General features: G+C 41.3%; 1 protein-coding gene across 1 annotated transcript in view; it reads right to left on the reverse strand.

The window, feature by feature from the left end:
• The window catches only part of plcl5 (phospholipase C like 5), a 227,926-nt gene that overhangs the window by 38,544 nt on the left and 165,323 nt on the right, over nucleotides 1-24,059 (reverse strand). Inside the window, exon 4 of the mRNA XM_043674966.1 lies at nucleotides 13,844-13,919. Within this exon, the coding sequence (XP_043530901.1) occupies nucleotides 13,844-13,919 (76 nt within the window). The remainder of the gene's footprint in view (nucleotides 1-13,843; nucleotides 13,920-24,059) is intronic.

Here is a 24,059-nt window from a genome sequence, read left to right on the forward strand (position 1 = left end):
CTGAAGAAGGGCTTATGCCCGAAACGTCGATTCTCTTGTTCCCTGGATGCTGCCTGACCTGCTGCGCTTTTCCAGCAACACATTTTCAGCTCTGATCTCCAGCATCTGCAGCCCTCACTTTCTCATCAAAGTTGGGTTTCCAAACTCAAGTTTGTAAGCAGAAAGGAAGATAAAGAATTGTTCTGAAGTCCTAGAAAAGAGTCAGAGCATGGCACCAAGCAATCAGTGTCAGCGATAAAGTGAAATGGAAAAGGAAGAACAAATAAAATTGGGCTCAGGGAAGACAGTTTATTGAATCACCAATTAATTTGTATCAATTAAGTAAACAAAGATGAGCTAAAAACACACAAAAGGATGTGAGAGACTGTAAGTTACAACACTTCAATTTATCATGTGATAAGCTTCTGTCTCTTGCACAGGATGTTGGTTCTAGTATTTATTGCCCATTTCTAACTACTGTCAAAGCATTAGGACACCACCTTCTTGAACAACCATATGGTGCTGGTGGACCCATAGTGCTGCTGGAAGGGAAACTTGATAAAAGTACTCACATATGAAAACATTATTTAGTCTTGGTTAGGGGAGAGAGCAAGAAATATCGTGTAGGAGCACTGATTAGTCCAAAGGGAAAAAATACTTCAGTGGGGACCATGTCAGCAATGGATGTAGTTCAACTTGATGTGACAGGAAGTACTGACATCAATAATATCCAAATGACGAGGACGTGTTAAATATAAAGTCTCCAACAACAAAGAGGCAGCACAGTGGCTCAGTGGTTAGCACTGGTGCCTCACAGTGCCAGAGACCTAGGTTCAATTTCAGCCTTGGGTGACTGTCTGTGTGGAGTTTGCACATTCTTCCTCCAGGTGCTCCAGTTTCCTCCCACAGTCCAAAGACATGCAGGTTAGGTGAATCAGCCATGCTAAATTGTCCACAGTGTTCAGAGATGTGTAAGCTAGGTGCATTAGTCAGGGGAAATGTAGAGTACTATGGTCGAGGAATGGGTCTGGGTGGGATACTTTGCAGAGGGTCGGTATGGACTTGTTGGGCCAAAAGGCCTGACTCCACACTGTCAGGATTCTATGAATTATCTATGAAATACTAAGCAAATAACTCTCATTTCCTGACACCTCATGGCCTGCCTACCATTTACAAGGCACGAATCAGGAGTATGATTGAATACTCCCCACTTGCCTGGATGGGTGCAGTTCCAACATCACTCAAGAAGCTTGACACTATCCAGGACAAAGCAGCCGGACTGACTGACACCACATCCACACCCTCCACCAGTGACACTCAGTAGCAGCAAGATGCACTACAGAAATTCACTAAAGATCCTTAGACAACAGTTTCCAAACCCATGGTCACTGCAATCTAGAAGGACAAGGGCAGCAGATCCATGCAAACATCACCCCCTGCAAGTTCTCTGCCAAGCCACTCACCATCGTGACTTGGAAATGTAATCATCAGTATTGCTGGGTCAAATCCTGGACTTCCCTCCCGAGTGGCTTTGTGGGCCTAACTACAGCACATGGACATTAGCAGTTCAAGAAGGCAGCTCACCACCACATTCTTAAGGACAACCCAGGGATGACCAATAAATGCTGGTCCAGCTGGTGATGCCCACATCCCAGAAATGAATGAAAGAAAAATGAATTTCTATCTTTAATTTTGCATATATTCAAAATTAATATTATTTTCTCCAAATCAATGAGCCAACCGAAGCTAAATTCAGAGCCAGTGAGTAGAAAAAGAGACTGGAAGTCAATCCTGCTCAGATTTAGGAGAAAGTGAGGACTGCAGATGCTGGAGATCAGAGCTGAAAAATGTGTTGCTGGAAAAGCGCAACAGGTCAGGCAGCATCCAAGGAACAGGAGAATCGACGTTTCGGGCATAAGCCCTTCTTCAGGAATCCTGAAGAAGTCCTGACGAAGGGCTTATGCCCGAAATGTCGATTCTCCTTTTCCTTGGATGCTGCCTGACCTGCTGCGCTTTTCCAGCATCACATTTTTCAGCCCTGCTCAGATTTAGCTTTATTCACAAAGGGAAGTATGACAGGTGTATGGCTCCTAGCCATATAAAGCAAGTGTACAGTCAAGAAGGCCGAGAACACATTGTTGCCAATATAAGTTCAAAAGGGAGAAGTTTATTGCAGTTATTCAGAAAGTCTGTTGCGTCAAATGTCAATGAGCCTGCTGATTGGCTGCTGCAGGGCTTTCCACTGGAATTACCAAGTTGGATCAGGAAGTCCTGCCCTTCTAGAACATGTAGCCAGTCAGAGGCTGGCATCTCTAAAACCCGCCAGCACCACAGCAAAGGCTCCTAATGGGAAGCCAACAACCATTCACTCCACCCATTGCAGATCGAGGATCAGAGGCAAGAAAGGCAACTATTATTTGGGAAAGTTTTCTGGGTTTGGGGGTGTCAGGGACAGAAAAGCAGGTGGTATTGTAATTGAGGGCAGCGGTCAGCTCTCGGAGGTGAACCCCTGACATAGATCCAATCCCTGGCTCTTATCCAAATTAGTGCAGACTGAGGAAACTTCACTCCATCCAAACTGAAAGCCTGCCCAGAATGATTTATCCGTCTGGTAAGCCGCGCTCTCATCCTGCAAGTATGAGAGTAATTGCAGTCCAGGTGGGATATGACCCTGAAGTAGTTGTTAATTGACCACCTAACTGGTGGCAGAGTGAGAAGATTGATTGTTTGCGTTCCCGTCCAGTATTTAATTTCTGAACTAGTGAGAAGGAGGCAAATAGCTCTCTGGTGTCAGTCCATCTGATTATCAACCCTCCCTGCCAACTCTCAGGAGGGTAAATCCATCTAAGTGTCTCCTTAGACATTTTCCAATTAACCTGATCAGGCATGTTCTAACACACGTCTGCAACAGGTGGGACTGGATTCTGGACCTCCTGGTCTAGGGATAGAGGCACTACCTCTGTGCCACAAGAACCGTAAGTGCCTCAAAGAACAATACAGAACAGGGACCACCCCTTGGCCATCCAAGCCTGCACTGACACATTTTACCTTTCCATACTAAAACTGTCTTTCACTTAGAGGATCCATATTCCTCCAGTCCCTTCCTATTCACGTATCCATCCAGGTGTTCCTTGAATGCTGTTATTGTGTCTGCTTCCACCATCTCCTCTACAGTGCGTTCCAGGCACTCACCACCTTTTGTGTGAAAAACCTGCCTCGCATATCTCTTTTAAACTTCCTCTTTTGCACCTTCAATCTGTGTTTCCTAGTAATTGACACCTCCACCCTGGGAAAAAGCCTCATAATTTCCACCCTATCCATGCCATTCTATTAGGTCGCCCGTGAACCTCCTGCATTCCCATGAAAACAAACCCAGTCTATCCAACCTTTCTTCATAGCTAAAATCCCCAATACCAGGCAACATCTTGGTAACCCTTTTCTGTACCCTTGCCAAAGCATTTGCATCTTGCTGTAGTGCAGGGACGAGGACTGTATGCAATATTTCACGTGTGGTCAAACTGAAGTTCTATAAAGCTGCAGCATAACTTGTCTATTCTTATACTCAACGCACTTCCAATGAAGGCAAGCATGCCAAAAGCCTCATTTACTACCTTATCTACCTGTGCTGCCAGCTTCAGTAATCTGTGGATTTACACACCCAGATCCCTCTGCATATCAATACTCCTAAGGGTTCTGCCATTCACTGTGTAATTACCACCTGTACCTAGATATTGTCTAATCAACCTGCTCACAGATTCCATTACACATTTCTGGAGCATTTGAAAATTCAAGGTAGGTCTTCCTGCTCAGAGAGAGAGACATTACTGCAGGAGCCTTTATAAGTGCTTAACCTTAATTTATGCAATTAACAGACACATCCATTCTGCATGAAACAGGTCAGCTACAGTTCCACAAGGGAAAACAACATTGCCTTGTTGGTTGGGACAGCAGGTTTAAAATGATAACAGGTGAAGTATTCTGCCAAATGACAATGTAACTTCTAATTCCGTCAAAACAGGCAGGTTATTTTGTTGGGAAACCTGTTTGTTTGCCAAAGTAGGAAGTCTGATCAGGTTTCATTTGTCTGCTTACTCCAGGAAAACTGGCTTTCGATCTGTGATGTTTCAGTCCCGGAAAAGGCAATGTAACCTGTCATGTCAAAAGACAAAAGACTGAAAGAGAGACTGATGTAATTCTCACATACAAGCATTGTACTGTTTAATATCTCACCACTTAGCTTTGCTCCTGAGGATGATTTTAGTTGTAAATAAAGCCAGAACAGCAGTGTTACTGTGGCCTAAAGGTGTAATAACTTTTGGCATTCAGAAGGCAAGAGTGGCAGACATCCAAAATATTTTCCAGGGACCAACTTATTATGATTGAAGGTAATTTTGAAATCTATGCTAACTCAAATACAGCAAAGATAAAAGCTGCAGGTTTCCAGATCACAAGGCACTCTATTTCTCTATTCCAATTATTTTCAGTTGGTACAAGGAACCATCTTCACGGTGAGAATGACACATAAAGGGCTAAAGTTTGAGATGTCGGCAGGGTTGGAACCAGTAGTGGGTAAAATTAAAAATCATGCATATGGGGATATCCTGGATCCCAATGTCTGTGAACACACTCCAATTTTCAAAAGGTGGGGGGAATAAATGAGAAATTTGTTTGCTTCCAGTTAACAGGCGATTAACCTCCTTGATGAACTTTTTGACAAGCCAAAAAGTTTTTATGCTACATTCAGCAAACTGAGACAGTCTGATAGGTATTGATGCATACTGTCTGGTTCACTCTGGGGGAGAAGTGAAACACAGCAGTAAAACTTGTGAATGACGCGTACTAGTCCGACATGTATATCACAAAATGGATCGCTTTGACGAGTATAATTGGCTCCAATTAAGACTGATTACTGGTTTCTCCCTCGGGGAGATGAGGATGAACTTCTTCTCTCGGACAGCAATGAATCTAAGGAATTCTTTACCTTATCCTTTATCTTTAAGTATATGCAAAGCTAAGGTGGGCAGATTTTTAATCTCAACTCAAATCAAGGGTCATAAGGAGAGGGGAACAAAGTGGAGTTGAGGATAATCAGATCAGCCACGGTCACATTGAACAGCAGAATGGACTTGATGGGTTGAATAGGCTAGTTTTGCTCCTATGTCTTATGGTTTTATATTTTCCACTGTCATTGTTTCCAACTGTGCAAGGACTGTGGATATTATTTGACTCTCTAAGTTTATCCAGTGTGTATTAAGTGAGTATTTTATTACAAGAAAAAACAATAATTTACACCAGAAGCTTATCATTAGGACAAAGATCTTGATAAATTTTAAAATGTACTCATATCAAAATAAATCAAGAGGTATTTATGGTATTAATAAAGAATAAAGTCATATTGCATCTTTTGTCCCTGTGGTAGATATTATTAATATCCAGCCACATCAATTCTTGTGTTTCTGGCATAGACTTTAAGTGTGTTAGCCTGACAATGATAATAATATTTTGATTGTTAGATGATTATTGAGCTTAATTTGTAAATAACATGGAAAATTAATTTAGAAATGTAATCTAGATTCATATATATTCTATACAGTAAATGGATTAAGTTAAAGCATTTAAACAGATGAAAAGACTTAGATGAAGAGGCCCCAACGTAAGACCAGTTTTACTCTTCCAAGAGATATGAGCATTAGTGGAAAGGCTTGTAATTGATGCCTACCCTTAATGCCCTTGAGAGGTTTGTGAGGGCAATTGAGGCAGTGTAGAGTCTACTACGTTCTTGTGGGCCTTGAGTCACATGTACAATCACCGACCAGAAAAGCAGAGTTTTCTTTCCTTAGAGGACATTTATCAACCAGGTGGATTTTTATAACAATTAATGATAGCTTCATAATCACCATTACAATCTCGATGTAACTTTCAAATCTTGATGTAATAACTGAACTTAAATTCCACCCCTTGGTCTTGAACCCATGTCCTCGAGTCAAGGGACATTATCACAATACTGTCATCTCCCAGTTGGACTGAATAGTCCATCTGTATGCTGTCAATTTGACATGATTCCATGGAACAAAGGCTGCTAAATTAGCATTACCAGAGTGCTGATTCGTCAAAATATATTTCAGATATAAGTAAAAATTCAAAAGAAATTATTAATTTCAGTTATTTAGCAACATAATGTCTCATTCATTTGAATTATAATGACGGGAAATTCTATAAACTTCTTGATACATCTCTTAGATTTTCATTCCTCCCATAATCTGAAAGCTTTATGTTTGATAGAAGCAGATGTGTGGAGAAACTCCCTCGTAGTAACATCATTAAATTCTGTTTCAGTGAGATCATGAATGCAGAATGCAATCATGACCAATTATTCCTAATTATGTCACTACAGAGGTATTTTCTATACAGATGGTTTAGTCCCGAACTGCCTCTAACCAACGTTTCAAATTTCAAAAAACAAACCACACCAATTACATAACTGGTAGTAGCAACATTTTCATTTGTCCTTGAATCCAAACTAATATTCATCAATGCAAAGAATCCAAGCTATCTGACTCTGATCAGCATTAGTCAAAGGAACAAGCTTGTGCCTGGTAAGAGTTCAGTTATGTGTGAATAAGCCAAACACACCAGGAATAGAAGCCCAGCCAGCCTTACTCATCCAAGAGGTGCAATGAACCATCAACAGCAGCAAGTTCAATCTGTAACCTTATGGACTGGCAGATCCCCCAGTCCACCATTACTATCAAGCTGAGAGGTCAACACTAGTTTAATGAAGAGCATGCCAACAGCAGCACCAAGAAATACCTAAAAACAAGTAACAATACCATCACCACGAGCAGAACAACAAATAATTACTACATGCCAAACAGCAAGTAATAGAGAGGACTAACCAATCCCACAGCCTACAGGTCTCCCATATCCAGTCATGAATGGTGGTGGATCAGGGAATAATTAACAGGAGGAAAACACGCACAAATATCTATCTATTCTCAACTGTGGGGCATCCCAGCACATTACTATAAAAGACAAAGCTGAAAGATGTGCAACAACCTTTAGCCAGAAGTTCCAACTGGATAATTAATCTTGGGCTCCTCCTGAAGTACCCAGCATCACAGATGCCAGTCCTTAACCAAATCCATTCACTCCATATCACATTAAGGAATGGCTGAAGGCACAGTAAACTGCAAAACCAATGAATACTTTCTGATAATAGTGCTAAAGGCTTGAGCTCCAGACTAGCTGCACCTCTAGCCCAACTGTTTGAATAGTTACAACACAGACATCTACTCAACATTGTGGAAAATTGCCAAGATGTGTCCTATACAAATCCAACCTGGTCAATTACTGCCCTACATGTCTGCTCTCCATCATCAACAAAGTGACACAAGAGGTTGTTGACAGTCCAATCAAGTGGCACTTGCTCAGCAATAACCTGCTCTCTGACACTCAGATTGGGTTCCACTTAGGGCCATTTGGCTTCTAACCTCATTGGTTACACTCATGAACAACAGAGTTGGATTCCAGAGGTGAGGTGAGAGTGACTGCCCTTGACATTGAGGCAATACTTCACTGACCGTGGCATCAAGGAGCCTCAGGAAAACTAGAGTCAGTGGGAATAAGGCGGAAATCTCTCTGCTGGTTGCAGTTATACCAAGCACAAGGGAAGGTGGTTGTGGTGGTTAGAGGACAGCCATCTCAGCTCCAGTGGGACATCTCTGCAGAGGACCCTGAGTGACTAAGGCCCAGCATCTTCAGCTGCTTCATTAATAACCTTCCTTTCACGATAAGGTCAGAAATGGGATGTTAGCTGATAACTGCACAACATTCAACATCACTGACCACTCCTCAGATTATGAACAGCTTGCATCCATTTGCAGCAAGCTCTAAATGATATTCAGCCTGAGCTTATAAATGGCAAGTAGCATTTGTGCCACGAAAATGTCAGGGAGAAATCATCTACAAAAAGAGAGAATTGCTCCTTGACATTCAATGGCATTGCTGAATTCCTCACTATCAAAATCATGGGGATCACCATTGACCGAAAACTGAATTGGACCAGCCATATAAAGGTTATGGCTACAGGCACGTCACTATTGTTGACATTTTATGGCATCTACTACCTCTGAGAATATAGGATGCATAGTGAGGGCTGCTTGAGCTAGTTCTCTGCTACCAATTCTCCTTTATCTATATTGTGGACAACTTTAATGGTAAAAGATAGATCACTGGTGAGTCTAACAGAGGTGCTTAGCTAATAACATGGTTAATTGCATCTTAGCAATAAGGACACTATGCATTCCTAGTCAGGCATGATTACTAGCAGCTGTACAGAATACATCTGTTTCCTTACAAAGGCGAGTGCAGTATGCCCAGTCTCCACCCAAAGACTGTGTGTGACATCATTGGTTGGAGTCAGTGCAACTTAAATATTAACTCTTTCAGAACCATTACCTCAAAACAATTGGCACTTCATCCAACACCTTCAGTATTCATTATCTTCACCATTGGCAAACAGTGTTTACCATCTCCAAGAGGCAGGGCATAACTCACCAAAGTTCCTTTAACAGCATTTCCAACTCTTTGACCTCAACAATCTGGAAGGACAAGGACAGCAGATGCATAACAACACCACCAGCTGCAAGTGGTGACTTGAACTAAGTAACTGTGTCCTATATCCTTCACTGCTGTTAGATCGTAATCTTGAAATTCCCTTTCTAACAGCTCATCACCACCTTCTCTACGGCTTTTTGAGATGGGCAGGAAATGCTGGTCCAACCAGCAGCACCCACATTCAATGAATTAATTTTCTAAAAGGCCAGCCCTACAGTCATTTGAAGGACTGGGGTTACCGACTCTTGAATAAATAAAAACCTCAAGACCTACCATACACCACACACACACACACACACACACACATCCTCTACACAGACTTAAGTACGCACATGAATATATTAATGTATTTAACAGGTTGTAAGAGTACAGCTATCAGACTGAGAAGAGGCATCAGGAGAGGACAGAATGGGATTGCGTTGAGGCAAAATTTTTCTACCTCGCCACCCAGTGTAACTGCCCAAAACCAATCTGAAATCTAGCACCAGGTCTCAATTTTATTATCTAATGTTCTGAAAGCTACTCATAGCATAGCTAAAGGAACATAATATAGAGGATCATGTGTCAATTCCAATGACTACATTCCCAATTCTACATTCTTTAACAAAGAAATTAAAGTTAAGCTTTTTGCTTAAAGAAATATCCAGGATAAAGATACACAGTAGCTTTATCGTTAACCTTCTCTCTTGATGTGCACTTTTCCTCTCCTGAAGGTATAATACATCCTAGCACCAGTGCAACCCTTAGGTATCTTGTTCATCTCTCATTCTTCTTCTTGTATGAGTGAATGTCAGAGGTCTACATTATCCATGGAAGACCATCACTGCCACCATCTGATAGCTCCCTCTTCTGATGTTTGCACTGATACACTTTCTAAGAGTGGCAGTTGAAGTAATAACATGGTTTGTTTTCCATAATTTTGTAAGGGGAAATCTTGAACTAACTGTAATCTCAGACATAACAGTTAGAGGATATGAAGTAGGGTTTTGCCAGTGTTTGTTGCCCAGAGTCACACCGTGCTGTTTATCTATTGATCTGCAAGCATAAATTTATTTAAACCTCATGTCAGGTGTTAGATCTGATTGTAGCTGACATTTTTGCACCATTTGAGCTAACACTCAGACCTGGCAATTCAGTGCCCAGCTCGTCCACTTGTAAGCCCTAACCCTCACTGAAACATTTCAATGAATGCAACTTTTAAAACGATTTCCACCAAGTCAAATGTGTTTTTTTTGGATGAATTTCCAAACTGTTGATTCCCATGGATTCTTCACAAGCATGAAATAAAACAAAATTAGATAAAGTTGTTAGTTCAACAGGAGACCACTTGGCTCAGGTATTTATACTGCACAGAAGCTTCTCCTCTATACTCTTCATCTAACCGTCTTACCATGTCCTGCTATTCCTTTCTCATGTACTGATCTGGCTTTTCTTTAAACCCATCTCTGCTATATTTACCTCAACAATTCCCCGTGGTAGCACATCCTACATGCTAAAGAGATTTCTCGTAACTTCCCCACTTAATCTTATATTTGCGGTCTCTGTTTCTGGGCACTCTGACAAGGTACAGAAATGTATAGGATCCTGTCGTGTGAAAATGAATTTATTCCATCTTCAGCTGTTAGTCATTTTGAGGCTGTGTAGAACGAGGCCCTGTTTAAGTTTCAGTGCTTGGTTTCTGGCAAGTTCTCCAACACTGTTTCTCAACCTAAGGCACTGCAGACAAACACTGTCCAAGTTGTCACAGGAAAACAGCTAGACCCCTGTAGTGTGGAACAAAATCAGCCAGGTGGACCTCACAAAATATGAGTTCCCTGAATGGGGCTGTTAGCCTGGTCCATTCAGGGAGATCTGGCTGACAGATATAGACAGGAGTGACAGGAGTTCTGTTCACACTAGGAGCCAGCTCTGAGCTAGCTGGGTCAGTGTCATGTACAATACACGTGTAAATAAAGGGTGACTTGGTAAGGGATACCGGCCTTCCTGGAATTATTTCAGCCCTTTGATGTCATTTTCAAACTGAAACATAACTGCAGGCCCAATTCAGCACTTGAGGAAGCTTGGAAAAACTGTGGAGATTTGTGTTTTGTTTATATTCACATTAAAATAATGGCATCAATCCATCAGTACCCCACATAAAAATCAAGCACTGTGTTAGGTCATCCCATCAAAGGAGGGAATTGAGAAGTTACAAGAGACCTCGGTGACTATGATCAAATAGTTTTGGACAGCGCTCATTGTCTATGTTTAACGTTACCCCGATACAAATCAACGCCTGAGGAGAAGTGTGAAAAAGAAAAATTGGGGGTTAAACTTCTATAAGAAATAAAGACATTAAATGGTTCCATGTCTAATGTATATTTGTAGCTTTGAAAATTTGAATAAGATCACTACATGCAGTGAAATATAACTTAATGAACTATAACTAAAAAATTCATTAAAAGCTACATTGTTCCAACTCGTTGGGATTTAACATCTTTTTGTAATTGATTTTTTTGTTTTCAATGTATGAATATTAACAAAAATGTCTCTGGGAATCTGCCCAAAAGCAATTGCTGCAAATTGTGTGAAAGAGATGAGTAACTAAAAAGATAAGTTCTCTAATACCTGTCTATTGACAGTCTACAGCTGCTGTTTGCACTTCCTCACACTGTAGTGATCAGTAAATCCCACAGTGCAGGTTCTAATGATGTTCATTACATTGACTGTTTAAACAAAATGTGTTTCTTTCAATATCTAAAGAAAGAGAATGTTGATCATAACTCTATTCTGCTTCAACGTATCAAAAAGGAGCCCACTACTGAAAGGTTCTCTGTAAATTCAGCAGCATAACCAATAATCAATCTGAAGTTCCTTTTAAACAAGAGAGTTTTTAATAAATGGATTTCTTATTTTAAAAATAGCCTTTAGCTGTGGCACTTGTAGTTGGGGATTCTCCAATTCAGCACCAACGTCCTTTTGAAATAGGCCAGCAGAATATTTTTAGGCACAAACTTAACCAGTTCAGATTCACGGTTGAGTGAGAGAAGATTCACCAGCTGACAGGTGCTCATAGTTCAGCTCACCAGCACAATTAAATTACTCAAACTTCTTCTTAGGTTCTCTGGAGAAAAGCCAGCCAGACCCACAGCACCATAATTTCCATCAAATGTACTTTTCTTGATAATCAGGTCCTGGAGTGGGATTTTGAATGTCAAGTTATCTGACCTAGAGGTACGGATGCTGCCTATGCATCACAATACCTCCCACACAGTTACACAAACATCCAAATACCCAATTAGTTTTCAACACAACACAGAACATTATAGCACAGTACAGGCCCTTCGGCCCTCAATGTTCTGGTCAAACATTCCATACAATAAATACAACAGAATTTCAATATGCTGGAAATCTGAAATTTAAAAAAACCAAAATACTGGAGAAACTCAGCAGATCTAGAAGCATGTTCAGAATTGGTTGGCTGACAGAAGGCAGTGAGTGGTTGTAGATGGAAAGTATTCTGCCTGGAGGTCAGTGTTGAGTGGGGTGCTGCAGAGCTCTGTTCTTGGGCCTCTGCTCTTTGTAGTTTTTATAAATGACTTGGATGAGGAGGTTGAGGGGTAGGTTAGTAAATTTGCAGAAGACACAAAGGTTGGAGGTGCCATCGATAGTATCAAGGACAATTGCAGGGTGCAGCGCAACATAGGCAGGATGCAGAGCTGGGCTGAGAAATGGCAGATGGAGTTCAACCTGGATAAATGCAAAGTGATGCATTTTGGAAGGTCGAACCTGAATGCTGAATATAGGATTAAAGACAGGATTCTTGGCAGTGTGGAGGAACAGAGGGATTTGGGTGTGCAAGAACATAGATCCCTCAAAGTTGCCACCCAAGTGGATAAGGTTGTTAAGAAGGCATATGGTGTTTTGGCTTTCATTAACAGGGGGATCGAGTTTAAGAGCCGCAAGGTTTTGCTACAGCTCTACAAGTCCCTGGTGAGACCATACTTGGAATATTGTGTCCAGTTCTGGTCGCCCCCTACAATAGGAAAGATGCAGATGCTTTGGAGAGGGTGCAAAGAAGGTTTACCAAGATGCTGCCTGGATTGGAGGGCTTACTTTATGAAGAAAGGTTGAATAAGCTCAGACTTTTCTCTCTGGAGAGAAGGAGGAAGAGACGAGACCTGATCGATGTATACAAGATAATGAACGGAACAGATAGAGTCAATAGCCAGACCCTTTTCCACAGGGCAGGATTGACTGGTACGAGGGGTCATAGTTTTAAGATTTTAGGAGAAAGGTATAGAGGAGCTGTCAGGGGTAGGTTCTTTACGCAGAGTTGTGAATGCATGAAATACATTGCCAGCAGTGGTGGTGGAAGCAGAATCATTAGGGACACTTAAGCGACTGCTGGACATGCACTTGGATAGCAGTCAGTTGAGGGGTGCATAGGTTAAGTTATTATATTTTACATTAGGATTAAAACTCAGCACAACATCGTGGGCCAAAGGGCCTGTACTGTGCTGTAATGTTCTGTGTTGTGTTGAAAACTGCCTGGGTATTTGGATGTTTGTGTAACTGTGTGGGAGGTATTGTGGTGCAGTAGGCAGCATCCGTACCTCTAGGTCAGATAGCTTGACATTCAAATCCCACTCCAGGACCTGATTATCAAGAAAAGTACATTTGATGGAGATTATGGTGCTGTGGGTCTGGCTGGCTTTTCTCCAGAGAACTGAAGAAGAAGTTTGAGTAATTTTATTGTGCTGGTGAGCTGAACTATGAGCACCTGTTCTGTGCTGTACTTTTCTATGTTCTATATGTGGACAGAGAAGCAGAATGAACACTTAGTGTCTGGTAGAGCTCTTCTTTAGATCCTGTGCAGAATAAGCTGCAAAGGAGAGTCATATTGGACTCAACATTTTAACTGCTTCTCTCTCCACAGATGCTGCCAGAACTGCTGAGTTTCTCCAGCACTTTTGTGTTTTTATATCTTCAAAGTTATGTTTCTTCCTCACACCATAATAGGCAAACCTTACAACCTATGATGCTATGTAACAGGAATACACATTAGTTCCCTGCATATGCTCACTTTTGAGCAGTGTCTCACTTCTATCACCAGCCCCTATCCTAAGGGCAAGGTTTTTCTGGTTGAGGAATAAGCACACAAAACCACTCATTTTTAATTGCACATAAAACAGCTCACTCCAACATTCTCCTCATTAACTGAACACTCAGCATGTAGTGTGCGTGTGCAGTGAAGATGGGCACTTACCAGCTTTCTGAGCCTGTATAATCTTCACATAAACAGCATCAGCAGATTCAATCAGCATCTTGCTGGTCTGAATCATCTGGAAGACAGTAACAAAAGAAGTGAAAAAGAGCAGCCGTGATCATCTCACTAAGCTCCAGCCCTGCTTCGGGAAATTTTAAATCGTTTTATCTCTGCAGGTCGAGCTAAAATCTCTGTGCCTCACTTATTGCCTAATCGACATATTTGCATCTTGGTGTACACGGTAAACTGTGGGGGGTGGCATTCCTAACAACTGGTTCTGTCCTTACCCCATACTTCCAAAATAAATCACCACACAGCTAGCAGTAGTCACTGAACAGTCAGTGGTGGTTATGTGGTCAGACTTCTTTCTGTCTTCCCTAATCCAGATGTGTTGGAGCTCATGTTGTGGATCCTGTCAGGACCTCATTTAAGAGCAGCTAATTCAGAACAGGTTACAAGCTAACCAGGGAGTGAGGGGTGGGCAGGAAGGTGTGCAGACTGGCTCTTCACTTTATCTTACATGCCATTTCCTTCATATACCATCGGTAGGGTGGGGGTTACATGGTTCAACTTTTAGCCATTAAAATTAGTAAAGCCAATGAGAAAAAAAACAGTTTTAAAAATTTCCTAAACTTTTTTTTTATTCACTTGTAGGATGTGGGCATCACTGGCTGGTCAGCATTTATTCCCCATCCCTAATTTCCCTTATGAAGGTGGTGGTGTGCTGTCTTCTTGAACTGCTGCAGTCCACAAACTGCAGGTTGACCCACAATGCCCTTAGGGAGGGAACTCCAAGGTTTTGACCCAGTCATAGTGAAGGAACTTCGATAGAACCTGAAATGTTGGAGTGAAATTGGATATTATCAACATCAGCAGGTCGTCATCTGCTAGATAATTGTGTAAAATATTGATATTGCTAACTGCACACTGAGACCTAATTTTGAAAAGTCTTGACTGATTCTTTTGCATTAGGACTCATTATTGAAGCAGGCAAAGTGTACTGAAAATTTTGAAATCATAAATCGACTTAATGGTGTTAGATTTAACCTGCAGACTATTGGCAATTCCAAAGAATTGAAGCTCTTTATTTTTGCATTTTGGCTCACTCATTTAAATCGTGAAACATTGCTAAGTGCTGTAATAGTGATGCAGAGATGATCTTAGCAATTTTCCTCCTGTATTAATGTAAGATTAATAAACACTGAATTCCTTTATAAATCATCATGGTGGCTTTTGCAATAAGATTCTGTGAAACATTTGTGGAGGCCACTAACTTACAGGGTCAGTTGTATAAATGCAACAGGATTGTACCCATGATCTAAGGCAGGGCTTCCTAATGTGTGTGTGTTTGTGCGTGTGTGTGTGTGTGTTTGTGTGGACCTGAAGTGAGGTTGCAAACTGAAATGTGGCAATTGCAAATAACGAGACAGCAGTGGCCACTACACAGCTCTGTTCCCCCCTCCCCCACTCACTCAGGTCTTCTCCGTGATATCCCTTCTACTACACCTTCCCGAAAGTGCCCAAAGAAGTAGATGAGGTGGTAAAGAAGGTGTATGGCATGCTTACCTATATTGGTTGGAGCACTGAGTACAAGAGTCACGATGTCATGTTGTAGCTTTATAAGACTTTGGTTCAGCCACACTTAAGCGCATTGTATTCATTCTGGTTGCCACATTACAGGAAGTGTGGTGGAGGCTTTGGAGAGAGTGCTGAAATGATTTACCTGGATTTGAGGATATGAGCTATAAGGAGAGGCTAGAAAAAACAGGGTTGCCTTCTCTAGAGTGGTGGAGCTGAGGGGAGACTTGATACAATTATGAGATGCATAGATAGGATTATATTTTATTTTGCTCAAAAACTGCATGAATGCATATAAGATTCTGTAATTCCCTTTTTTAGAAACAGAATCAGTCTGAACATTAGGGCACAGACAGCCTCACATAGGGCACCTCATACCTCCAACGCATTATCTGAGCTGACATGACACCTATTGTTAAGATTCACTTGAGAATGTAACTTTAAAAAAAAAAGTTCTGAGATTTACATATGAAAGAACTGAAACCAACATGATTATTCTAAAAAATGAGAGACTTAACAAAGAATCCAGCTGTTTCTCGATATATAATTTCAGTTGCATCACATTGTAAATTTTTCCTATAAATTCTGTAGTTTACAATCTTATGCTCCACAACACCTGATGAAGGAGCAGCACTCTGAAAGCTAGTGCTTCCAAATAAACCTGTTGGACTGTAACCTGGTGTTGTGTGAATTTTTTTAACTTTGTACATGCCAGTCCAACACCAGCACCTCCAAGTCATAGGTAGGATTGACGGTCAAAATCTTTCTCCCAGAGTTGAAATGTCTAATATTCAGAGCATGTGTTTAAGGTGCGGGGGGAAAGTTGAAAGGAGACGTGAGGGCATGTTTTTTAACACAGACAGTGGTAGGTGTCTGGAATGTGCTGCCAGGGATGGTGGTGGAGGCAGATATGATAGGGCTGTTTAAGGGACTGTTAGATAAGCACATAGCCAAGCAAGGAATGGAGGGATATGGACCAAGGACAGGTAGAAGGGATCAGTTTAATTTGGCGTCGTGTTTAGCACAACATTAGCTAAACTGCCCATTCCTGTGCTGTACTGTTCCACGTTCTACTTACACATTTTCACAGTTCTCACTGAGGGATCACAACAATTTTCAAGGCACAACTGTGGTCATAGAGGGAAGCCATTTGGGAAGCATTGTTTTAAAGTCTTAGCTATTCTGGTGCTGGAGATGACAAATAGCACTTGAGAGATCAATTGACAAAAAATATAATACAAATACTTCCATTGCATTTATTTTTAGAGAGACACATTACTAACACGAAATTCCTAACCCAACAACCATGGTTTTAATTTGTTCTGCTTTATAGGGAAGTGAATCCAAAGTTTTTTTATTCACAATCTGCATATGATTAAACACAAGTTATAATTATCAAGCCCAGCTGGAGATTTTATGCTCCACCAGAAGTTCCAATATTTTACTAAAAATGTTATTAATTATGGTATTATACTCTACAGCTCACACTGCAACAGTAGACAAACTGCTATGTAAACCAGCAAAAAACAATCTTACTTTATGCACCGTCGAGAAAAGCTGATAATTTAACATTAATCTTGAAAATAAGTATTACAAACTTACAATCCATCATACATTAAAACTGAATATTCAAAGCATCTGTTAATCTGGAGGTTCCCTGATCAACACCAAATATAATCAGAATGTTCAAATGCACAGCAATTAGACTGTATGAGCTGAAAGAGTAAATTTGTGCTGTTGGATAAGGGTGCTACAGAGGTGTGCAATAGCAGCTCTGAATAGGTTGATTAGAAAATATCTATAAAGGTGTAAAGCCTTCTCAACCCAGTATCATGCCTGAGGTGTGGTGACCCACTGATTAAACTCATCATCATTTGGTTTACTCTAATGATAGAGCAGCTTGATGGTCCTTTGCGACTATGGTCACTTCCACTTTAAGGATCTGAAGGGGTTAATCCTGAGGAGAGCATTCAGCACTTCTCAATATGATGAAGTTGCATGGATGCAGGCAGGGAACCAGCTTTGAAGCTCAAAGGATCTAGACCTAACACCAAAGTAGGCAAAAGTGAGGACTGCAGATGCTGGAAAGATGATGCTGCCTGACCTGCTGTGCTTTTTCCAGCACCACTCTGATCCTAACACCAAAGTCTCCATCATTGAAATGAAAGACATTGTCTCAGCAACAATGTAACTCGCACTCAGTTGCTATTACACAATGAATTATATTTTGTTTAAAGCAAGTCAGTTATAAGTGGACTTCGTCCACAACACCAGATCAAGCAGATCCCTACCAGGAAAGAAGATGGTGGCAGCAAATCTATCTGATGGATCTTACATCACAATGATCTGTGGTGAGGATTCTGTCAATCAGAGTGCTGGCACATGGTTTCCATGGTCCCTGCACCTCAGAGACACTCACACAGGTGCGGCTTTAAGAGGCAATAGAACTGCACTGCGTATCCATGATCCCATATTTTAGAAACAACTTACTAGCTCTGATTTTGGCATCAAACAGTCTTAATATATTAGTGCAGCTTGCTGTTAGTTGATTGATATATAAATGTAGACCCACGGTTCAACCGAAAAATCAAAGTAATGTTACCCCTTCATAAGCTTTACTAGAATGGCACTTGATTTTTCAGCTTTCAAATGCATTGAACAACATAAAGTTAACATTTTGTGTGTTAGGCGCAAACTGAACTTATCACAGGAAATAAAGCCACTATTTCAAATCTGTGTGGCATTTACTGACATGATAAGTTAATTATTGCCAATTAACTTCTTGACTTTTGAAAATGAACTGTTACAAATGTGGAATCTCAATCCATCAGGTTTTAGTTACTGAACATTTTCCAGATGCAACTCACTGATAAACAGGTTGAGTAGCAATCTGAAAGTCCTTCCAATGTCAGAAGCAGAGGGTCTTGGGTACAGTAATAGTGTCTTTACCTCAGGCCCAGAAGATCCAGGCTCAAATCCCATCTGCCACAAAGGTATTCATAATTGTCTGAACAGGTTAATTAACAATAACTACACCAGTGGCAGATGATCCCTGCTCAGCCATGTAATAAACAGAAAATTGAAGCCTCTATCATCATTTATTCAAAGCTCCAGGGTACAAATTAAGCACAATGTAGAATTAGAATTCCTACAATGTGTAAACAGGCTTTACAAACCCATGTCGGCCCTCCAAAGAGTATCCCACCCAGACTTGTTCCTCTACACCTATTACTCTACATTTTCCCTGACTAATACACCTAGCCTACACATCCCTGAATGCTATGGACAATTCACCTGACCTGCACACCTTTGGACTGTGGGAGGAAACCCACACAGACACAGGGAGACTGCGCAAACTCCATACAAACAGTCACCTGAGGCTGGAATCGAACCCAGGTCCCTGACATTGCAAGTCGGCAGTGCTGACCAGTGAGCTACCGTGCCACCCAACACAAATGTGAGGTTATCTACCTTGGTAGCAAAATAAAGGCAGATTATTATGTGAATGGCAAAAAATTAGGAAAGAAGGTACAGTGAGATCTTGGTGTCCTTGTACATTAGTCACTGAAAGAAAACATTGCAGGTGCACAAGGCAGTGAAAAAAACAAATAATATGTTGGCCTTCAAAGTGAGAAGATTCAAGTGTGGGGGCAGGAATGACTTGCTACAATTGTACAGGGCTTTGGTGATACCACGCTTGGAGTATGGTATGTAGCTTTAATCTTCTTATCTCAGGAAGGTTGTTCTGGTGATGGAGAGAGTGCAATGAAGGCTTACCAAACCGATCCTTGGGATGACAGGACTGACATATGAAGAGAGACTGGATTTAGTTTAAAAGAATGTGGGTGATCTCATGGAAATCTATAAAATTCTAACAGAACTAGACAGGAAAAATACAGGATGGACATTCTCGATGTTTGGGAAATTCAGAGACAGGGGTTGCAGTCTAAGGATATAGGGTCGGCCATTTAGGACTGAGATGAGCAGAAATGTCTTCATCCAGGGAGTGGTGAGCCTGTGGAATTCTTTGTCACAAGAAAGCAGTTGAAGCCAAAAAAATTGAATGTTTTCAAGACCAAGTGAGATATAGTTCTTAAGTCTAAAGGGATCAAAGGGTATGAGGTGAAAGTGGGAACAGGGGACTGAGTTGGATGATCAGCCATATAGAATGGCGGAAGAGGCTCAAAGAGCCAAATGACCTACACCAGCTACTATTCTACAACATGCATGTAACAGCACATGTTCCACATCAGCTCAGACTCTGAGGAGCCAGTTTGCTGGAAGGCTGATGTGGATCAGATTACCAGCTTGGTGGCCCTGACAACTATTCTGGAAAGGGTCAATTCAGAATGTGCCTCCTCGGTCTCTCCATGGCGATCGCAGCATTGCCACAGTAATTCATACCTCACGTTCCTGCTACATAGAAGCAACGCCAAGAGCAATCTCAAAAGCAATTCAAGCAAATATACCTGTCAAATGCAAATTTAAATGCAGTTTATCTTGTCTATCACAGCAATTATTAAAACTGTTTTCAGACAAATTTGTAACACAGTGCACACCACTCCCAAAAATAAATCACCAACCTTGAGCATACTTGAGTAAAATAAATCTTGTAATTAAAATTAATTAGCAACTATAAACAAGAAATTAGCATCGTTCATTAACAACCCATTCCTAATGGTCTGACAATTATACAAGTGTCATGAAGATGGCAAATGAATTTGCTGACTGCGTTTAAAGCAATGTTTTAAGTTAGATGAACAGATTGAATCAGAGTAACTATTACCATTAATAAGTCAGCTTCAATAAATCAAAATGATATACTTCTTTAAATGAAAGCCCATAAATTTTGCGAAAGTTCAGCAGATGCTGGAAACATGAAGTAAAATCAGAAAATGAAGGAAATACTCAGCAATTAGATTAGCATCTGTGAAGATTGGAAAGGAGTTGATAGCGTAATGGCCACTTTAATTTTTTTTAGAATGTGAACTAGAAATGGTGAAAGACACTGCTTTAAACCAAGAGAATTGTACATGAAGGTATATGCAGTTTTAAAAACAGTTTACTGGAATACATACACAACCAAAACAGAAATAGCTGGAAAAGCTCAGCAGGTCTGGCAGCATCTGCGGAGAGAAATCAGAGTTAACGCTTCCGGTCCAGTGACCCTCCCTCAGAACTGTTTCTGCTTTTGTTACTGATTTGCAGCACCGACAATTCTTCTGGGTTTTACTGGAATACGTTGTATGTTTTATCTGCAATGTCACCTTGTTGAAACAGTGAGAGAGCATTCCAGACAGAATGGCACCACTGATGCAAGCTCAGGACAATTCTGCCCAATGACAGCCTCTTGATTGGCTTTTCAATCAGGACCAGCTTCTGTGGGTTCAGGAGGAGCTCAACATAGTAACAACCACTTGATTGGTTCCTGTAGCCACAGTCATGGCATGGACAATACAGCAGAAACATCAGGGGACAGTGAGGACTGCAGATGCTGGAGTACCAGAGTTGAAAAATGTGGTGCTGGAAAAACACAGCAGGTCAGGCAGCATCCGAGGAGCAGGAGAATCGATGCTTCGGGCATAAGCCTGATCCTCGGATGCTGCCTGGCCTGCTGTGTTTTTCCAGCACCAGATTTTTCAACAGCAGAAACATCAGGCCTGCAATGAGAAAGCATACAACTCCATCTTTACTTGTGTAAAGTTGAGTAAGGAAAATTCTAAGTAGCCTGCTACTTTGCTTCACCTTTCTCTATAAGATGTTCTCCCTTCAAACCCCCTCATCAAAAGGAAAACAGAGAAAATGGCCTTCCGAGCCGCTAAAAGCGTGAATCCTCAACTAGTGAAAGAAATGCTATATCCACAACCTCACATCACGAGCAAATAACTGGAAGGTCATACAGTAGAGATGTACAGAATGGAAACAGACCCTTCGGTCCAACCCATCCATGCCGACCAGATATCCCAACCCAATTTAGTCCCACCTGCCAGCACCCAGCCCATATCCCTCCAAACCCTTCCTATTCATATAACCATCCAAATGCCTCTTAAATGTTGCAATTGTACCAGCTTCCACCACTTCTTCTGCAGCTCATTCCATACACGTACCACCCTCTGCGTGAAAACGTTGCCCCTTAGGTCTCTTTTATATCTTTCTCCTCTCACCCTACATCTATGCACTCTAGTTCTGGACTCCCCCACCCCAGGGAAAAGTTGTGTCTATTTATCCTATCCATGCTCCTCATAATTTTGTAAACCTCTATAAGGTCACTCCTCAGCCTCCGACGCTTCAGGGAATACAGCCCCAGCCTGTTCAGCCTCTCCCTATAGCTCAAATCCTCCAACCCTGTGTTCAGCCTCTCCCTATAGCTCAAATCCTCCAACCCTGGCGACATCCATGTAAATCATTTCTGAACCCTTTCAAGTTTCACAACATCTTTCCAATAGGAAGGAGACCAGAATTGCACATAATATTCCGACAGTGGCCTAACCAACGTCCTGTACAGCCGCAACATGACCTCCCAACTCCTGTACTCAATACTCTGACCAATAAAGGAAAGTATACCAAACGCCTTCTTCACTATCCTATTTACCTGGGACTCCACTTTCAAGGAGCTATGAACCTGCACTCCAAGGTCTCTTTGTTCAGCAACACTCTCTAGGACCTTACCATTAAGTGTATAAGTCTTGCTAAGATTTGCTTTCCCAAAATGCAGCACAGGAAGGTGTCAAAAGAAAGTGAGAAGAAGATAACTAACCGAGGTCTGTGATCCAGACTTGTGCCAGAACTGTACTTCTTTTCTTCCCCACCCACAAAATCAATATCTTGGCTCTTTGTGTGTCTATCTGTATGTACATGGGAATTTCATGAGGAGTAAATTTTAAGTTACATAGTCATAGATTAGCAATTCAACTTGTCTGATTTTTATGATGTGGAGGTACTCCTTTGTCAGGTAACTAGCTACCAAAAGCTTGTACTTCCAAATAAATCTGTTGGACTATAACCTAGTGTTGTGTGATTTTTAACTTTGTCTAATTTTTGTCATTGGTTGAAAAGAGATTGATGCCAATAAATAGTTATTTTCTTGTTAATGGATAAAGGACTGGTATACATATTCTTTTAAACTGAATTAGACAGTTAGGCAGAATTAGGCAATTTGATGCCTTAATCAAATTTTACATTTGTGAGCAGCGATGACAGGAGACTTAATTGAAGGAAATACACGTGAGTGGTGTTAAACGGTGTCCCGTGGAAAACCAAAGAAAATTTGCAGCCACAAACCCTCTCTCTCACTGTTCCTTGAGGCATTTTGTGACCAGAATGGGAAGTGCTGTTTCTCCTGGCACTCAGGCTGTGAATGTAGAGATGGAACGGATTCTGAAATCTACGTGTTACCATCCATTCAGTGGCCAAGTGTAACCCTGTACTAATGGTTCAGCAAGCATGAAAACCATGACAATGCTTCCTGACACTCCCATGTGTAGGCTTCCAGCCATCTCCTCAGAAGCTCAGGTATATGGCAGAAGACAGCTATGGGCTGGTTGTTCTTGCTACATCACAAGATGTGGAGCTTCAAGTACTTCTCAGGGTCAAGTGCACAGACGCAAGAGCCAGTTCAGCTCCTAAAGGCTTGTGGAGGAATACAACCTGCTGTGCAAGGACTGAGGACACATCACATAAACTTGGTTTGTATTCCTCGAGTTTAACAGATTAAAAGATGATCTGATCAAAGTTTTTAAGACAGTGATAGGATTTCATAGGACAGGTATAAGAAAACCAATTTCTCCAACGTGGAAATCCAGGCATAATCTTAGGATTATAGAGAGGCCCTTAGCAACAAAATCAGGAAGCACTTTTCCTCCCACCGAGAGTAATGAAAACCGGGAGCTTGCTCCCTCATAAACATGTGAATGCTGTTGTAGCCAGTTCTTCAGCAATAACACATTGAACATACAGGGATTCAGGGTCAAGTGTCTGCACTGCAAATAAACAATCATCAAAAAGAAGCCAAGTTTCATATCCCACGGACTGATGTGATCTTTTTTGAACTTATAAACTTTATAATTTATAAAATAAAGACAAGCTGGAGATGAAATGATTCAAACAGACATGGACACATTGAAGTGACTTCATTAATACATCAATGAAAACACAGATGATGCAACGAGACCACACAATGGTATTTGTTTGTCCAGATTTATATGATGATCTTGACCATCAAACTCCTGTGGTCAAGCTGTGATCAGTATTTAAAACTGATGGATGTGACTCTCTTACACCTGTGTCTGGCACCCATATGAATTGGAAACCGATACCAAAACTACCACAGAAAGTAAAGCTCATTCGCCGATCTAATGATGCGAAGAAACCCAGAATATTCCCCATCAAAACACTTTTCTACGTTAATGATATACTCACAAAAGCAGAAAGCAGGACTGAAACAAGATGCTGGATTAGTGGTGCTGGAAGAGCACAGCAGTTCAGGCAGCATCCGAGGAGCAGTAAAATCGACGTTTCGGGCAAAAGCTCTTCAGGAATACAGGCCGAGAGCCTGAAGGGTGGAGAGATAAGTGAGAGGAGGGTGGGGGTGGGGAGAAAGTAGCATAGAGTACAATAGGTGAGTGGGGGAGGGGATGAA

This window comes from Chiloscyllium plagiosum, chromosome 33 (assembly GCF_004010195.1).
Source record: "Chiloscyllium plagiosum isolate BGI_BamShark_2017 chromosome 33, ASM401019v2, whole genome shotgun sequence".
In the NCBI taxonomy this organism is placed as follows: Eukaryota; Metazoa; Chordata; class Chondrichthyes; order Orectolobiformes; family Hemiscylliidae; genus Chiloscyllium; species Chiloscyllium plagiosum.